At 44.3% G+C, this 19,555-nt stretch overlaps 1 protein-coding gene across 1 annotated transcript in view; it reads right to left on the reverse strand.

Annotated features, from left to right (window-relative positions):
- The window catches only part of MAP3K9 (mitogen-activated protein kinase kinase kinase 9), a 95,419-nt gene that overhangs the window by 39,303 nt on the left and 36,561 nt on the right, over positions 1–19,555 (reverse strand). Inside the window, exons 4-5 of the mRNA XM_030215348.1 lie at positions 13,814–13,962; positions 4,866–5,041 (exon numbers count right to left, since the gene is read on the reverse strand). Coding sequence (XP_030071208.1) covers positions 4,866–5,041; positions 13,814–13,962 — 325 coding nt within the window. The remainder of the gene's footprint in view (positions 1–4,865; positions 5,042–13,813; positions 13,963–19,555) is intronic.

Genomic DNA, 19,555 nt, shown 5'->3' on the forward strand with positions numbered 1-19,555 from the left:
CTTGGTCCTACACTGCTTAGAACCCAAACCAAGGCCCCTAGGAGCCGCACCAGAGGGGTGAGGGACCCAGACTGTTGTCAGACCAACTATGCCAAGCTCTGGAACCAAAAGGCTCCAAAGGCCACACCCCCAAATGAAACCAAGGGAGTAGGGGATTAGGCACACAAGCAGCAGGAGATAAAATCCCCAAGGGAAACAAAAATGGCCGATGCAGATGTTCCTGCCAAAATCAGGACAGTGGGTCCTCGATGCCTCATGGGGGGGAGGGGGGAGGGAAAGGGAAGAGAGAAGGACCCATCAACTCTGGAGACAACCCCCCCCCCCCCCCCCCTCCTATTTCCAAAGTAGCTCTGTGTGCAGACAGAACTGGCAGCTATGCTGAGCTGCCGGTTCCTGCACACAGAGCAGCATTTCCCAGAGGGTATCCCCAGCCATGTGTCAAGCAGGCATGGGCACGACACGCTGCCCAAACCTGTTTCGACCCAGGGAACCGGATGCTGCTCTGTCTCAGGCTTTCTGGGGGTGCCAATTAAGGGAATTACCTTAATTCCAGGGAAATCCCTCAACCCAGAGGTAGGGGATTTTTCCCTGTTCAGGGCTGCTTTGTTTTTCTCTCTCTCTCTTAAAGTGACAGGAGCAGCAAAAAAGCCTTATTCCTTAAAACAGAGGAAAAGGATGCCTAGGGTAATTTGGGGGTAATTTAAGTATCTGAGAGCTGCAGTGGATGTGTCCTCCATGAGTTCCTTAACAGGGTGAACAAGCAAGAAGGGTGGGGAGATCGGGACCTGCACACCTCAGGTGAGATCCCTTGGGACCAAGCCAAACATAGTAACATAGTAGATGACGGCAGAAAAAGACCTGCAAGGTCCATCCAGTCTGCCCAACAAGATAAACTCACATGTGTATACCTTACCTTGATTTGTACCTGTCTTTTTCAGGGCACAGACCGTATAAGTCTGCCCAAAGCCTTGCCCAGAGGCACTAAAGGTGAGTGAATGGGACTGTGGAGCCAAAGTTGAGAGCTCAACCAGGTACACTCCTGAGACTGTAACCCTGGAGCGTCTGTTAGGCTTGACCATGATGTGCTATGTGGCCATGGACAGCAGAGTGAGGAGCTAGGCCAGAGACAGAGCACTACAGCACAACCTACCCACCTGCTGAAGGTTAGAGAAAAATACTTGATTGTTTCAGACAGCACAACAGATTATAACTGGTGATGTCTCTAGTTGAATTCAGTTCTCAACCTCCATCTGCTGATAGGAAGGGATAACGTCTCGCTAGTTCAGAACAGTGTAATCTGACACTAAGAAATTTCCTTTCCTTTAGTTGGCTGTACTGTTCTGAACACGTGGGTGTTATTCCCTACCAGTAGATAGAACTAGAGAAAACCAATTTTTTTGAGTGAACTGACCACTATAAGCAGTGGAAAACTACCAGTTTGCATCTGCCCAAGCAGCAGAACGACTCTTTGTAATGTGGAGGAGTGGCCTAGTGGTTAGGGTGGTGGACTTTGGTCCTGGGGAACTGAGTTTGATTCCCACTTCAGGCACAGGCACCTCCTTGTGACTCTGGGCAAGTCACTTAATCCTCCATTGTCCCATGTAAGCCGCACTGAGCCTGCCATGAGTGGGAAAGCGCGGGGTACAAATGTAACAAAACAAACACCCATGCCCCATCAACCACTGCAGTTACAATGATTATCAAATGAGCACAACACCATACAGTGTCACCTGCATAGCTACAGTACGGGTTATTTTTCCCTGTGGATGACACTTTGCACTTGTCCACATGACATTTCATCTACCAAGTCTCTCAGACTGGCAAGGACCTCCTACAATTTCTCACAATCTGCTTGTGACTTAACTTTGAATAATTCTGTCATCTGCATATTTATTCACCTCACTTATTGATCTATTTTCAGTCCATTTATGACTATGTTAAAGCACTTTGCCCAGTACAGGTCCCTTGGGATCTCTACTAGTCTCTTTCTCCACTGAAAAAAAAATTGGCCATTTAGTCCTACTATATGTTTTCCATCTTTTTATTTAACTCCCAATCCACAAGCTCTATTCAAACTACATAATACATAGCAAGACCTCTGTCACGAAATGCCTAGCCACCCGCCTGGGATTACCCGGTGGCCACTTAGAGGGTCTATCCCCAGCACAGCTCAGGTCCACCTGCACCTGCCACTTGTGCTGTATATTAGCACCCTCCTCCCACCAACTGGGTCCCAACCGCCTCTGGGTGAGTCTCCCGCTCTCAAATTATCCCCAGTGATTTCCAGGATACTGGGTCCACACTCCCAGTGGTCCCACAGTTCCCAGAAAGCACTCACAAACCCAACACACAAACCACCAGGATTCTTTATCAGTCCAGACAGGCAGAGTCAACAAACTAAACACAATTATCACACTTGAACAATGAACAAAAAAATGTGCAATCAACAAACAATAACAGGTAACTGAAACATGGATCAATTATAACACTAACTAAACATTTGCTTACTTCCTAAAAAGTACCTGGGGAGATCAGGAAATATGCTGTTCACAGATTATCAAATATAACTGATCACAGGGCCTTAGCAAAGAACTCCTGCTCTCTTTTCTTCCTGGCTAAGACTGGAGGCAAAATCAGTACACTAAAGAAATTGAGCTTCTGGGCCAATCAGAGCTCAGTCAACATGATTTCAAAAATATACTGCTGCTTGCTTTCTGCTTGTGTTAAACTAAAGAAAAGAACTTTATAAAGGCTTTACAACAAAGATACACCACCTGCTGGCCAAATAGGAGAAATAAACTTCAGGACATAATTAAGGCAGGAAAATATCCAATACATTTTACAGGCTTAAAACACACTGTTCTGTCACAACCTCCCTATCTAGTAAACTGTCATTTAGCAGATGAACAGTTCTGGGATAAAATCAGGCACCAAACGTACTAACACACACCATCATCTGAAATCCTCTCCTACAAAGTTTTAATCCATGGTACTCTGTTTTTCTTGGAGTACAGCATTTCTCACCAACCTGCTCCAGGGCCAGTTCAAGCCAAAATACACACTTCTGAACACCCTTGTTTAACTGCTAAATATCAAGCCACATGAACCATTTTCAATGCACACTTAACTCATAAAAAACACGAAGGCAAAACAAACTGAAAATACTATTACCAAAATGTATAAATGTGCTTGGCTGCTTTCTTTCACCAACTTTGCTATGTTCTTAATTTCATTGCAAACTATTTTAAATTGATTAATTAACAAGATTTAGGGCCCACAGGTATTTTAAGAATTACCCAATACTGTGCAGTCTACATAAGTATTACCATAGTGGGACAGACTGAAGGTTCATCAAGCCCAGCATCCTGTTTCCAACAGTGGCCAAATGAGGGTAAAATTCCCTGCAAGATCCTAAAACAGTACAATACATTTTATACTGCTTGTCCTACAAATAAGCAGTGGATTTTCCCCATTTTAATAAAGGTTTATGGACTTTTCTTTTAGGAAGCTATCCAAACCTTTTTTAATCCCCACTAAACTAACTGTTTTTATACAGTGGGAACGAATTCCAGACTTTAATTACACATTGAGTGAAGAAATATTTTATCTGATTCGCTTTAAATTTACTACTTTGTAACTTCATTGCATGCTTCCTAGTCCTAATATTTTTGGAAAAAGAGTAAACAAGTGATTCACGTCTACCTGTTCCACGCCACTCATTATTTTATAGGCTTCCATCATATCTCACCTCAGCCGTCTTTTCTTCAAGCTGAAAAACCCTAGACACTTTAGCCTTTCCTGATAGGGAAATTGTCCCATCCCCTTTATCATTTTCGTCGCCCTTCTCTGTACCTTTCCTAATTTCACTATATCTTTTTTGAGATGCGGTGACCAGAATTGCACATAATATTCGAGGTGTGGTTACATCATGGAGCGATACAAAGGCATTATAACGGCCTCATTTTTGTTTTCCATTCCTTTCCTAATAATACCTAACATTCTATTTGCTTTCTTAGCCACTGCCTTACACTGATGATGTCTAGATCCCTTTCCTGGTCAGTGTCTCCTAATGTGGAACCTTGCATTACGTAGCTATAATTCAGGTTCCTCTTTCCCACATGCATCACTTTGCACTTGCTCACATTAAATGTCATCTGCCATTTGGATGCCCAGTCTCGCAAAGTCCTCTTGTAATTTTTCACAATCCTCTTGACATTTAACAACTTTGAATAACTTTGTGCCGTCAGCAAATGTAATTATCTCACTAGTTACTCCTATCTCTAGATCATCTATAAATATGTTAAAAAGCAGTGGTCCCAGCACAGACCCCTTGGGGAACCCCACTATCTACCCTTCTCCATTGAGAATACTATTTAACCCCTACTCTGTTTTCTTTTAACCAGTTAATGCACAATAGAACGCTACCTCCTATCCCATGACTCTCCAATTTCCTCTGGAGTCTTTCATGAGGTGCTTTGCCAAATGCCTTTTGAAAATCCAGATACACAATGTCGACTGGCTCACCTTTATCCACATGTTTGCTCACACCTTCAAAGAAATATAGATTGGTGAGGCAGGATCTCCCTTAACTAAATCCATATTTGCTTTGACTCATTAATCCATGCTTTTGAATATGGTCTGTAATTTTGTTCTTTATAATAATTTCTACCATTTTGCCCGGCACTGACGCCAGGCTCACCTGTCTATGGACACTAAGTGGCTATTAAAACGTCTCAAAATGCATCTAGTCAAGACCAATGAATGTGGAACTCACAGTGGGAAATACTGAAAAAGGTGTATTACCCTGTTACATCCCAGCTTCCTTCACTCTGACAATTTTAAATTATATACTGTATTTGGTTTACCTTTTCTTTGGCCCTGAGTTGGTCAAACATCTCCTGTATTTCATGTTTCCAGTCTTCCTGCAATGACTGGAAAGAATCTTGAGGCATTTCAAAGAAGCCAGATTCCTCTATTCTGGTTAGCTGATCCAGGATATTAATGAAGGATGGTCGAGTGTGTGGGTCTGGATTCCAGCAATCTGGAAAAAATAACCACGTTTTTTGTGTTGGAATAGTTACAGAATTCATTTCACCAGAGTGCAAAAAGCTGTTACTTACCTGTAGCTGATTTTCTCTGAGGAAAGCAGGCATATTCTCACATATGGGTAATGTCATCCATGGAGCCTGATACGGACAAGTGTTTAAATCTTTGAGGCAGTGTCCCCACCATGCATGCTGGGTGCCTTCCTACCCAACGCTCCATTGTGGGACCAGCAGCACAGTACTAAAGCTAAGATGACAACGCCAAGGGGAGGCGAGAGGGATATGAGAATATATGCCTGCTGTCCTTGGTAATTACACCTGTTAGCGGTAAGTAACTCTGCTTTTTCAGAGGACAAGCAAACATAATATTCTTACATAAGGGGCTCACTAGCTACCAGGCTCACAACATAAATTAATTCTGCAACTTAGTTGATTTCCTTTCATTATTTATATACCACTTAGACCTAAGCCTAGTGAAGAAAAAGGGCCATAGGGTGGAGCTGACTTAAGTAGAAAAAAAAAGGATTCTGTAGGACTGCTTGTTCAAGATATTTGAATTTTTGTGTTTCCATTGGTGGGTGATTGATCAGGTGTTTGGATATCAGCTTATAAAGTTATGCAATGTGGAGTTTTTTTAAAGACTGATGATTAATGAGGCACTCCTTCTTATTATAAGGTGCATCCTTTGAAGGGAGGTGTGGCCGGTCTTACTGAGATCTTTTTTTCTCCACATCTTTTTTCATATAAGCAGATCCTAGAACACCTTTCAACACTCTAATAACTGTAGAAAGTTGCTATATTGATTTGAGTTATATTCTACATATTCCAAGGTGATTCGATAATTGAAATCACCCATTATTATTGTGTTGCCCAGTTTGTTTGCTTCCCTAATTTCCTTTAGCATTTTTACATCCGTCTGTTCATCCTGGCCAGACGGACGATAGTTGTTATGATTCTGCTAGACAGGCAGGGGAATGACTGGGACTTACTTCTGATTGACCTGTTAGGGATTGCGCTGACATCTGAGGCAGCAGACGTCAAAAGTCAGATCTATTTAAACCTACCTTTCCCTCAAGTCCATGCTTTAGCATTGATCCCTCTCAGCTGAAGCCTGTTACCCTCTCTCTGTCTGTGCTAGTAGCACACAGTGCTTTTGTGGGAGTTTGTTTACTCCTCTCATTGCTTGTAACTCCTCTGTGTGCTGGCTGTTCCCAGCGTATGTTTGTTTATTTCCCTAGCTAGCTGCTTTTTCTGATTATCTTGGTTCCCTGCACCTGTGGGTGCTCTGTCTCTGTGTGCTGATTGTTCCTAGCGTATTGAGTGTTTGTTTCCATAGCTAAGCTGCTTTCCCTGATTACCTTGCTTCCCTGTACCTGTGGGTGCTCTGTTGCTCTGTCTCTGTATGCTGACTGAGTTCTGATAAGAAAGTTTATTTTATTTATTTAATGCATTTGTATCCCACATTTTCCCACCTATTTGCAGGCTCAATGTGGCTTACGGAGGTCTGTTATGGCATTGCCATTCCAGGGTGTCAGATACATTTGGTGATGCAAAGAGATGAGGATGGAAAGAAGTATTAAGAAAATAGGTATAAAGAGATGACTTTCGGATTAGAGTGGATTGGTGAGGGGGTATAGTTAAGCTATGGGTCCTCTTTGTAGGCCCTATTGAAGAGGTACGTCTTCAGCGATTTACAAAAGTTGGATATTTCTTCGATTGTTTTCAGGTTAGCTGGTAGCTGGTTAGCTTTTATCCTTTAACTGCAGTGTAAGCCTGCTTCTCCCTGACTTGTGTTTAGCAGCCCTTCCCTTTAGCCTGCTTTTACGCTTTGTCTGCTGTGCTTGTCTCCTGATTCTTGTGAACATTGCCCTTATCTGTTTGGTGTATGTAAAGGCAGCCTGCCCTGTTTGCTTGCTTTTCCCTTTGTCTCTAGTATCTGTTATCTGACTCTGTGGCACAGCCTTGCTTACTCTTGTGTGTGGATTCCCTCGACCCTTGAGTGCTGAGTGGCACAGTCCTGTGTATTCCTATATTGGTTTCCCTTCTCCTTGAGTGCTGTGTAGCACAGCCTTGTGTATTCCTTTAGGTGGCTTCCCTTTTCCTTTGGGTATAGTGTATTTGTGTGCTGTATGGTACAGCCTAGAGTGTTCCTGTGGAGCTTCGCTCTTACAGAGTCTGTGTCCCATTCTGTCCTTGACTTTCTCTTCCCCTGGTCATAGTTTGTACCTGCCAGCTTCTTGTCTGTCACCCTTCCCTTGTGTCACTAGCTAGCGCTGTGTGCATTGCATGTGCACCAGTCCCTTTTGGGACCCCTCATTGTTCTTTTTCCATTCCCCAGTGTGTGACTCGGTTCCAATTCGGCCGTAAGGCCCGCAAGCTTGGACTCTGTATGAGTGGGTTCCCGTTCGGCCGTGAGGCCCACCTGAGTGGTCTATCTCCCTTTTCTGGTGGTGCTAGTTGTTTGTCCTGAGTATGTGGGGCTTTGTGGCCGGGGTTTTGCTTAGCGCCTGTTTGGTCCACCCTTGGCCTTGGCCAAGGTCCTTCCTAAGCCTCAGCCTGGGCACAAGGGCTCACAAACAGTTTAACAATAGTACACTCCTATCACTTTCCCTTTTACACATGGAATTTCAATCCATAGGGATTCCAAGATGTGTTTTGTTTCCTGCTGAATTTTCAATCTATTTGATTCAAGCCTCTCCTTAACATACAATGCTACCCCTCCACCAATTCGATCCACCGTATCCCGACGACATAATTTGTACCCTGTTATGACAGTGTCCCACTGGTTATCCTCCTTCCACTGGGTCTCAGAGATGTCTATTATATCTAATTTTTCATTTAGTGCAATATATTCTAAATTTCTTAGGCTTCTGGCATTCTCATATAGACATTTCAAACTATGTTTGTTGTTCCTATTTACATCATGCTCAGTATTTGACAGTGTTAATTTGCAATCTTTTGTCTGATTTTTATTTTTATTTAAGGACACCTGATCTACTACGGTCTCTTTTGCAACCTCACTATTGGGATACCCTATCTTCCCTGTTTTGGTGATATCTTTGAAAGATACCTTATCCTGAACCATGCGCTTTTGAGCGATTGTCGGCCTTCCCTCAGTTTCTAGTTTAAAAGCTGCTGTACCTCTTTTTTAAATGCCGATGCCAGCAGCCTGGTCCCACTCTGGTTAAGGTGGAGTCCATCCTTTCGGAATAGGCTCCCCCTTCCCCAGAATGTTGCCCACTTCCTAACAAATCAAAAACTCTCCTCCCTGCAGCATTGTCTCATCCACGCATTGAGACTCCGGAGCTCTGCCTGTCTCTTGGGCCCTGCACGTGGAACGGGTAGCACTTCAGAAAATGCTACCCTAGAGGTTCTGGATTTGAGCTTTCTACCTAAGAGCCTAAATTTGGCTTCCAGAACCTCTCTCCCACATTTTCCTATGTCATTGGTACCCACATGTACCAAGACAGCCGGCTCCTCCCCAGCACTATCTAAAATCCTATCTATGTGACGCGTGAGGTCCACCACCTTTGCACCAGGCAGGCAAGTAAGTCACCAGGCGATTATCACGTCCACCAGCCACCCAGCTATCTATATGCCTAATGATCGAATCACCAACTACAACAGCTGTCCTAACCCTTCCCTCCTGGACAGCACTTGGAGACATATCCTCGGCGGTTTAATATTACTATGCCAGCTAAATCTTAATCAGTTATTTTGTTAAAATGGGTATTTTTAACCAGATTATATAACTGTTTTTAATCTAGAATGTATTACCATTTGCAGTGACCACAGCCTGATAAATTATTCATGCCTAACATATTTACATTTTACTCTTTCGTTACAGAGCTCTTTTAGCGCTTTACTACGGCAGTGCAACCAGTCACAGTGCACCTATGCTTTCTGCTGTGGGTAAGTTTTGATTTGGTTTTATTTTATTTTACATTTTTTCATTCTGAGTCATTTCAAGTTTTTAAGTTTTTATTGTGAGCTCCCCAGTGAAACTTCATAGTTTGTTTGCTTTGTACCTAGTCATTAAGTTCACTTATCAGCTATAATCTTAACTGGTTTTTATGACTAGCAGTTTTGGCATCCTATTAGAATGCCGTTTGTAGCTCATGGATTCACTTTTTTTTTTTTTTTAACACTGTATACATTTTACATATATTTTTATCTATGTAGCTGTGGTCAAGTTTAATTATGACTAGGTGCCCTCTTTTTTAGATGGAATGTTTGTTCTGAAGTTAGCGGTTATGTTGACTTACCAGCTATATTCATAACCAGTTTTGAAGGTTAGCGGTTCTGGTGCCTTCTAGCCTGCAGCTTTTAACTCCTAAGTCAATTCTTTACACACTTTTTTTTGTGTGTGTGTATATATATATATATATATATATATATATATATATATATACATTCCTACCTATGTAGCTGTGGTCCAACCTGCAGTGACTAGGTGCTCTCCTTTAGATGGCTATGTTTTATTTTCATTTTGTTTTCGGTCGATTTTGCCTTTAATAGGACAATTTTATAGCCATACCAGATTACTGACTTTGGTGACTTTCAAGCTGCTATTTTTAGTTGTTTCTGTTATTTTTAAAGGATAGTTTTCTATATAGTAATGAGCAATGACCTTATGCCTTTTCTCTTGTCTATAGCAGGACTTTTTTAGGTTTTGTCTCCTCTCTCTTTCCAGCACCAGAATCAACAAGTTTTCTAGAGGTGGGTGATCACTCATCACTTTGTATTACACTCAAATGGCTTTGCGTCATTCTAATAACCATACATTATAAATAATTTACATTTATCCCTCAACTGCGCATGCATTTTATGTTCCATATATAGTTCATCACTATTTACATATTTTTATTAGTCAGTCCTTGATTTTTATGAATGTTTTTATTGATTTATATGAATCACTGATTCCTACTTTGTATTGTTCATTTGTATTTATTAATTTTGTATTAAAGTTAATTTGTACAGTGTGTATCAGACCCCTGATGTAGGCGGACTGACCGCCAAAACAAGGCCCCATGTCGGGTCTTTATTCGGTGCTTCAATAAAGATCTTCTGTTCTCTAACCACGTGTGGAAGTCGCAAGTCATCCTCTACATTTCTGGACATTTTCTTTGGATTTACGTAGAGGTTTTTCCTGCTTTCCCTTTGGATTTTAATTAAGTTGGCCATTTCCTCGACTTGTCACTAAATGTTTTCTCCATGACAAAGGATATCTGCTATACCAGTGGTTCCCAATCCTGATCCTGGAAGCACCCCAGCGAGTCACATTTTTGGGATATCCATAATGAATATTCATGAGATAAATTTGCATGCAGTGGAGGCAATGCATGCAAATAACTCTTATTAATATTCATTGTGGATATCCCAAAAACCTGACTGGCTGGGGTGCCTCCAGGACCAGGTTTGGGAACCACTGTGCTAGATGCTCTTGAACAACAGATTCGCGATCAGAGACCCTGAGCCAGGAGAGACGTCGCATTGTCACTGCTAAGGCAGAAATGCATGAAGAAGCAAAGGCATCATAGGCCAGTCCTGACGTTTCCTGTGCAGTTTATGGAACTTCTCAGCTTTCTCGGGGGATGGGGGGGAAGAAATTCTGCAAAGGATAGAGTACTCTATTAGAGTTTTTAAATAAATTGTGGAATAAAGCTGATAATCCAGTATGCAATTGGTTAGCACTGCAGCGTGAAAAGTTATTCTACCAAGAGTCCAATGTTCCAGCTTCTCTTCCTGGAGGAGCAGAAGCATGAGATTTAAAGCAGATAAGGGTTAAGTGTTTTCTCAAACCCAGTGGATTTCTGTATCCTACACATTGTTCAGATTGAATGCCACAGGACTACTCAGCTGAGAGGTCATGTGGATCTTGATCTGTCTCCCAGGAGAAGTCTAGTCTAACTCTTCAAAGTACTGTTCATGGGAAGTACGTGAAAGAGACTGTCGACTAGAGTGTTGGCTCTATGACAAGCTGTGTCGAGACAGACGAGTCTCTGAAGTTGGGAGAAAATTCCTCTACTGATGTAGACGCATACATCGGTCAGGATCGTGCAGCCCCAGGCAGCCGACAGAGCCAGCGTACGTGACTTCTCCCATGACTTTCTCTCCGATGTACTTGACAAGCTGGGCTGAGGCTGGTGCAAGCATCCTGTAAGCCTGTATATACTGTGAATGCAGTAGCCCTGAAAGCTCCTCCTTAAGCATAGCCCAGATTTCTTCACGTAGAGTAGGCATCAGTAAAGGCTAAAAAATCGGTGTGGATGCAGCCTGAGTAATTGCAAGCATAGGAGATCTCAAAGACCTCGAAGGCTCTTGATTAGAGATAAGTTGAAGAGAAGGAGAGCAGTCACTGTGACATGGATGCTCCCCATGCATCAAAGACATTGTTGCAGAGGAAGTGTTGGTCAAGTGTCTGAAGGGAGAACGATGGTGATGCTTCTCAGGTTTTTTTACGCTGCAGGTCCCTCGATGCACCCAGCACCAACGAAGAGGACATAGAGTCCTTATGCTGCCACGGTGTCGAGTCAGACATTGAACCCTCTCGATGTTGCATCAGTGCACCCGATATCGATGCCAATGCAGGTTCCGCATAGAGTGCAGAATCCCCTGCCATGCTCGGTGCAGAACCAAAACGTTTGTCGTTCTGGACTCTGCGGGCTTTAAGGGTCCTCGTTTCTATGTGCAGGCAGAGGTTATCCTGTATATTCCAGTGCTCTAGACCAAAGCAGCGACACACCAGTTATAGGGGTCTGTGCCTGAAACAGTTCTATTGCATTGATTACAGTTCTTAAAAGTAGCTAGGCACACTCACTGACATGGAGCGAAAAATGGTTGACACAAGGTCAAAAGGTTCTATGACCTGGGGAGCTCAAGTAGTTGCGTACCTGAAAATGGTCGATGGTTCCCGGGCAAAAGTTGGGCTCAGAAGCCCCAAAGGCTAAAAATTGGGGGGGAAAAAAACCTAAAAACTTAATATGAAAAAAATGCCTTGACTAGAAGAAACCAAAAAGGCAAAAGTTTGATGTTCTGAGAATAGAAAAGCCTCTCTGCTCTGCGGAAAATGATAGACAGCTGGTCCCATGCTCAAGTGTCAGGCGGAAAGGCAACCGCGCATGCACAGTAGGGGCACTGCCTCTGTTCTGCTCCCATATTCATACAGGCAGGGTGTATTGTTGTGTATATTTAATATGAGTATTATTTGTATTGTCTGCGTAATAAGATAGTATTGTGTACTGGGGCTTCCTCCCCCCCCCCCTTATAGTTTGCAGTATCCTGTGATAGACTCCTTGCGAGCTCTCTCTATTGGCTGTTAGCTCCGAGCTATGGCTAGCCTTCCCTCTCTGTTCCTGCGGGCTATGAGAAAGAGCCCAGTCTTGCTAGCATGCTTTGTGATCAGCAGCTGTTCTACGGCTGATCCCTCCTTAATCTACTGTAATTCCATCAAAATCTTTCACCATTTCCTCAAGTCATTCCCTATTTATTTTCACTGAGTTCCTCCCCCTTATTTTCCCTTGAACGTTACAGCTTTTCCTATCAGCTGGGCTGAGGTTCTGACCATCTCCTTGCCTCTGCAGTGGCTAGATACAGACTAAGTGCAGAAGGCAACAATTCTCTTCTAAGCAACTGAACTGTAAATTGGATTATCTTTGTTTATTATGAGTGCTACAATAAAGAAGATTTGCTTGAGTGTTCTGGTAAAGCATCTACTTGGGGATGGTTTAAGCTGGCTATTTAGCTACACTATACCTTGCCTAAAACTGTACAGCCTCAAAGATTTAATGTGACAGTGCACTTGGCAGTGTCCTCACCAGGTTCTATGGATGACATCACCATTATGTGAGATTATTATGCCTGCCTGTCCTCAGAGAATAACAAAATCTCACTATGAATGAAAAAGTGTTTTTCATGTTCTTCTACCCTATTTAACTTAATTTAAACCTTTTCTCTCTGGAGGAAGAACTATGATGGTTCTGGCTATAGTGGTGTATATATCAAGAACTAAGGTACAAAGTTTTGACAAGGTCAGTTAATGTTCCAACTGCATTAATAAAAAGAACTTAACAAAATCACCAATTTTACTGTCTTTCTTTAGGTGCAATCATACCATGAATTAGCATGTGAAACATAGCAAATTCCACATGAGCAGTTTATAACACCAGCTTAAATACATCAATAAACCATATAACATGTTAAATACACAATAATTCTTTTGTACGTTTCATTCAGTGGCATAACCACAGGTGGGCCCAACCAGCAGTGGAATAGCTGTGATATGGCTGGCGGGGGATCCCCAAGCCCCACCAGCTTTAGACTCCCAGCTGCTCCCACAGGCAATAAAGTCTGAACTCCACTATCCCCAACCCCCGCCCCCCCCCACCCCGTGTATCTTTGAAAGCTTTCAGTAGTTTCTCGACAGTGAGCAGTAACTCATACCCACTGATCAGGTCAGCCTCAAGCCTTCCCTCTAATGCAACTTCCTGTTTCTGCATAAGCAGACAAGGTCAGAGGGAAGACTTGGGGCCAGCACAAGCAACGGGTGTGAGTCGCTGCTTGGGTTCAGAAAAAGAACTGAAGGCTTTAAAAGGTATGGGGGGGGGGGGGGGATTGGGGAAGTTGAGACACCTGATCACCTGGTGGGGAGGGGAAAGAGATGCTGGAGGGGTGCAGTTGCCATGCCCTCTCACTTTGGGCTCAGGCCCACCCAAAATTGGCTGTCTGGCTAAACCCTTGGTTTCACTGAAGATACTGAAAAATCTTACCATCCATGAGTTTGGTGAAAGGTTCTGGACAGGTGGAAGGAATGGGCAGGGCTAGCTTGTTCATGGCGACGCCATAGGCTACTGCGAGGCCATCTATTCCTCGAAATGGCACCTCCCCAGTCAGCAATTCCCAGAGCAGTACACCATAACTATCAAAAAAGGAAAAATTACAGGGCCTAGGTCCCGTTATATGCACTCAGCAACCTTCTCCAATACTTCCAATTGAGCAAGTAGTCAGACAAGCATTTGCTTTGTCTTTATCTGCTAGTAGAGGAGTACAACCCATATATCTGGACTGGTCTGATGACAATAGAACATGAATCTTTTGAGGCCCAACTGCTGGCTCAGTGGTAGAGCTGTATGTTCATGAGACCCAGTTTTAAGGAGAAATTAGGTCTTACCTGATAATTTTCTTTCCATTCGTCCTTTACAGAATTCCAGAACTTATGGGTTAGTAATGCTCATCAACTAGCAGCCGGAAACAGAAAATACAGAAGTGAGCTGAAGCATATAATCCTAGCCTGCTAGCTGAACCCTTCAGTTGTATCTAAACAAGCAGTGGGACTGGTAGACAAAAAGGCTCAAGCAACCAGTTAACAATAAGAACTAAAATTTCTTCCTTTTTTCATCAAACCACCTGCAGAAACTGATGCTTTTGCTCCATCGCAGAGCAAAGAGCAAGGTTGCAAGGTAGGCAGCGCAGAATGATGAAGCCTCTACCTGCACACAGCTGCAGAAATAAAAGTCACCGGGAAGGCTTCTGGAATAGTGTAAAGAACTAATAGAAAAAATTGTCAGGTAAGTACTAATTTCTCCTTCCATATCGTTCTTACACTATTCCAGAACTTGTGGAATATGGGCCTCTGGTGCTGATTCTCCAAACGTAGCCTCAGACTGAGCCACCTCATCCACCCTGTAATGCCCAACAAAGGAATGGAGGGACAATCACGTTACTGCCCTGCAAATCTCAGTTGGCAAAAGAGATGGCACCTCCTCTTAAGATGTAGCAACTTGTCTCGTAGAGTGCGCTCTCACGCAGCTGGTGGCTGCCTTCCTGCCAGAATATAGGCTGAAGAAATGGCCCTCACCCATTGTGCGAGTGAGGATTTAGATGGCACCAGACCCTGCTTCTGCTTACTGAAGAGCATGAAGAGGCGATTCGTTCTCTGAAACTCATTAGTGACCTCAAGATAATGAAGAAGAGACCGCCACACATCCAGGAGCCTCAGGTACAAAAATTGCTCCCCAAAATCCTCCCTCCGAAATGAGGGGAGGTCCATCGATTGGTTAATGTGAAATACTGAGACTACCTTAGACAGAAAGGCTAGAACTGTCTAACGAAACCCCTACCTCTGAAAAATGGAGAAAAGGATCCTGGCACGAAAGGGCTTGCAACTCCAAAACGTGGTGCACTGTGGCCACCAGAAAAACCATCTTCCATGCGAGATCCTTTAAGGAAGCTTGCTTCAAAAGCTTCAAAGGGAGCCTTCTCCAATGCCCAAAGAACCAGATTAAAGATCCAGTCTGGGCAAACTGAACAGAAGGAGGGCCAAAGACAGCCTACCCCTTTCAAAAGCTTACAATGTCCGGGTGCACTGCCATAGAAGACTGTTGCAATCCGCCTCAGAAAAAAGCCAAAGCTACCACCTGCACCTTCAGCAACCCCAGCGCCAAACCTGACTGAAGAAAGGCTAAAATGTGACCTAGTGAAGTAGAAATCGCTCTTGTCTGAACACCAGCTCTCAAATGTCCTCCAAACCCTAGCATAGGCCAACGAAGTAGAGTGCGTCCTAGCCTGCAGACACATAATCACGTAATCACATGGTCTGCATAACCCTTGCACCTCAAACGTGCCCTTTCAATGGTCAAGCTGCAAGACCAAAGGGGGACAGATCCTCCATTAAAACCAGCCCCTAAGGAAATACAAAGCAAATGAAAGCAGTTTTTGTTATTGAAGTCAGAAGTGTTGAGATTGGGTGCAACTTTTTTTCTTCGTTTCCCTTGCAAATGCATAATATGTTATAAGTCTGTTAAATATGTTTTTGTTGACCCAATACAACTAACAACTTTTGTAACATCTAGAAGAGCTGAAAGAGCGAAATAGAATTAACCTTGGTGAGAAAGCTCCTAAATGCTATATTTCCTAAATTGTTTTTCCTTTTTTTTTTTTCTACTCCTCAAATTGACTTGGACCTGAGTGTAAAATTCTATGATTTGTTACTGATTATAGTAATGAATAAGTTAAAACACTTTTCTTTCTTCAAGTGTAACTTCTTGAAATAATTTAAATTCTAATAAAAATAAAAAAAAACCCGGCCCCTAAGGCCTTTGACCACAAGGAAGGGGAAAATGTCGCCCGTCCAGAAGCCAAATAAAATCCGCATACCATGAGCACCTTGGCCAGTCTGGAGCCACCAGGATGACCCGGCTGGGATGAACTGCAATTCTCCATACAGAACGGTCCACTATCAGCCAAGGAGGGAAGACAATGTACGATGCCAATCGGCCACGGCAAAAAAAAGAGCATCAAGTCCCTGCGAACCTGACTCCCTCCTGTGGCTGAAAAAGTTGGCCACCTTGGAATTGATCCTGGAGGCCATCAAGTCGAGAGACAGACATTACAGCAATTCACAATGAGCTGTTAGGCTTCCTTGAATGGCTCCCATCCACCTGGATCCAATGAGTTCCTGCTACAGAAATCCGCTTGCAGATCCAAAGAATCTGCAATGTGAGCTGCCAACAGGCAAAGCAGGTGTTGTTCTACCCAGTGTATCAATAGTTCGGCCTCCGCCGCCAGCTGCAAGTCCCTCCCTGCTTGCCATGGCATTACTGGAAAACACTCAGATCGGGGATGACCTCAGGGAGGGAACAAACACCTCCAGGGCAAGGTGAATCACTCTGAATTTAATGAGATTGATGGTCTAAGATGCCTCCAACTGAAACCATTTGTCCTGAGCCAGATGACCGTGGTAGTATGCTCCCCATCTGGACAGGCTGATGTCTGTCATCACTATCTCCAATGCAGGACTGGAAAGGCGACACCTTTGACCAGGTTCCTCTCCAAAAACCACCGCTGCATACTTTGGCGGACTGCCAGAGTCCAGGAGAGTTGGAACAGTGTAGTTCTTGGAGACCAGTGACCAACAGCTGATTAGTGATTGCTGAAGTGGGTGCATGCAAGTCCTCATCCATGGCATCACTTTCATCGCCACCATCTCAGACTCCAACACCTTGGCATAGTCCCAAGTCAGAGGCCTGTTCTGACACAGAAGAACCTGCACCTGGTGGATCAGTTTCTCCCATCTGCGCTGGGAGAGGAAGATCTTCTCCTGCCTCATGTCAAACAGCACCCCCAGAAATACCACCTGAGAGGGAATCAGTCTGCTCTTCTCGAAAATGATCATCCAGACAACAACAGAAGACAGACCACTGTAGCTGTTGCAGTCTCACCATCAGCAAAGCATGAGGCCCAAATGTCTATCCCCTGATGTCACAGTTAGGCTGCGACCACCACCATAACCTTGGAAAGTGTCCATAGAGCAGTGGTGCGACCAAAGGGCATCACCTTCAACTGAAAGTGGCAGCCCAGCACAACAAACTTCAGGAACACAATTGGTGAGGAGGTCAAATGGGGATATGAAAGCATGTCTCCTTGAGGTCCAGCACCGTCAGGAACTCCCCTGATTGAACTAATGCTGTCACAGATTGCAAAGTCTCCATGCAAAAGTGCAAAACTATCAGGCTCTTAGGTCCAACACTGGATGAAAGGTACTCTCCCGTTTTTGGGAACTACAAAGTAAATAGAGTACCTCCCCTGTCTCTACTCCTTGAGAGGGACCAGAACCACAAGATCCAGGGCAAGCAAGGACTCCATGGATGCCTGAACTGCCAATGCTTTTTTCCCCTTCCAACAGAGAACAGTGCAACTGGGTGGGAGAATTCTAGTTTGTACCCATCCCTGAGAATATCCAAGACCTACTGGTCCAAGGTAATAGAGGCTCATTCCGCCACAAAGCCTTGAAGATAACCTCCCACAGGCAGTAGGGAAGCGTGGGCATGCCTCACCTCATTGGGTAGTACAGGAGGCCCGCGCTGACCTCCCCAACTGGAGAGCAGACTTCCTGTCCAAATGAAAGGAAGACTGCCTACCCTGAAACCACAACCTCTGCCCAAACTGCTGGTGGCCTGGTCTAGTGCCTGCTTCACCGAAATCTAGACCAGGAGGACACTGTTGAACAAGCAGAACTTCTCGCTTTCTCCTCAGGCAGCACTGTGGTTTAGACTCTCCCAGTTCCTTGACCAGGTTTCTCAGGTCCTCCACAAGGGAAAATTAGGTTCTTACCTTGGTAATTTTCTTTCCTTTAGTCATAGCAGATGAATCCATTTCGAGTGGGTTGTGTCCATCAACCAGCGGGGCACTGAAAAACCATAGTGCCTCATGGCCAGCTAGCTCCATCTGCCTCTTCAGTATTAGAAGCTTCCAAAGCAGTGAAACACCGCAAAGCATAACAACATGAACTTTCCTCACAGCGGATGAACGTCCCAGAACAGGAGCAATAATCCAAAGGAGGGACGAACTCAACCTCCTGTAACAAAACAGAAATCCTGGAGACTGTTTTCCAACGTCTCCCAATGAGGGAACATATCTACAGGAAAAACTAAGCATAAATTATACAATGAACCACTGAGGGAGGGCTCATGGATTCATCTGCTATGACTAAAGGAAAGAAAATTACCAAGGTAAGAACCTAATTTTCCTTTCCTTGTCATCAAGCTGATGAATCCATTACAAGTGGGATGTAACAAAGCAATCCCTAGATAGGGTGGGAACAAGCCACACCACGCGCCAGCACTTGTGCTCCAAATTGCACGTCTCTCCTGGCAGCCACATCCAGCCTGTAATGTCAGGCAAATGAGAGCTTAGAAGCCCATGTCGCTGCACTGCATATCTCTTGAAGAGAGGGTGCTCCAGTTTCAGCCCAAGAAGAGGAAATCGCTCTTCTGAAATGTGCCTTAAAGGCTTCAGGCGGAGGCCGGCCAGACAGCAGATATGCTGAGAAAATAGCTTCCTTGAGCCAACGGGCTATAGTGGCCTTAGAAGCTGGAGACCCTCTGTGCGGACCTGACAAAAAAACAAAAAAGGTGGTCAGAGGTCCTAAAGGCATTTGACATGTGCAGATATTGCAACAGAGCCCTTCGCACATCCAGAAGATGCAACTGCCCAAAGGATTCAGGAAACTCCTCTCTAGAAAAGGAGGGCAGGAAAATAGGCTGGTTTAGGTGAAACGCTGAAACCACCTTAGGCATAAAGGAAGGCACCGTATGTACCATTACTCCGGACTCTGAGAATTGCAGAAATGGGTCTCGACAGGACAGCACCTGGAGCTCAGACACCCGCCTTGCCGATGTAATGGCCACCAAAAAGACCGTCTTAAGGGTCACATCCTTCTCCGAAGCTCGCCTAAGCGGCTCGAAGGGAGAACACTGAAGGGCCTTTAAAACTAACCCCAGGTTCCAGGCCGGACACAGAGCCCGCATGGGAGGACGAAGCCGAAGCACCCCTCTGAGAAACCGTGTCACATCCGGGCAAGCAGCCAGAGAGAGGCCAGCGACCTTCCCTCGAAAACATGCTAAGTCTGCCACTTGAACATGCAGGGAATTATAGGCCAAGCCTTTTTGTACACCATCCTGCAAAAAGTCAAGTATCGGCGAGACAGAAGCCCGCATGGGTGTGATCGCTTT

Source organism: Microcaecilia unicolor, chromosome 9 (assembly GCF_901765095.1).
Source record: "Microcaecilia unicolor chromosome 9, aMicUni1.1, whole genome shotgun sequence".
Classification (NCBI taxonomy): Eukaryota; Metazoa; Chordata; class Amphibia; order Gymnophiona; family Siphonopidae; genus Microcaecilia; species Microcaecilia unicolor.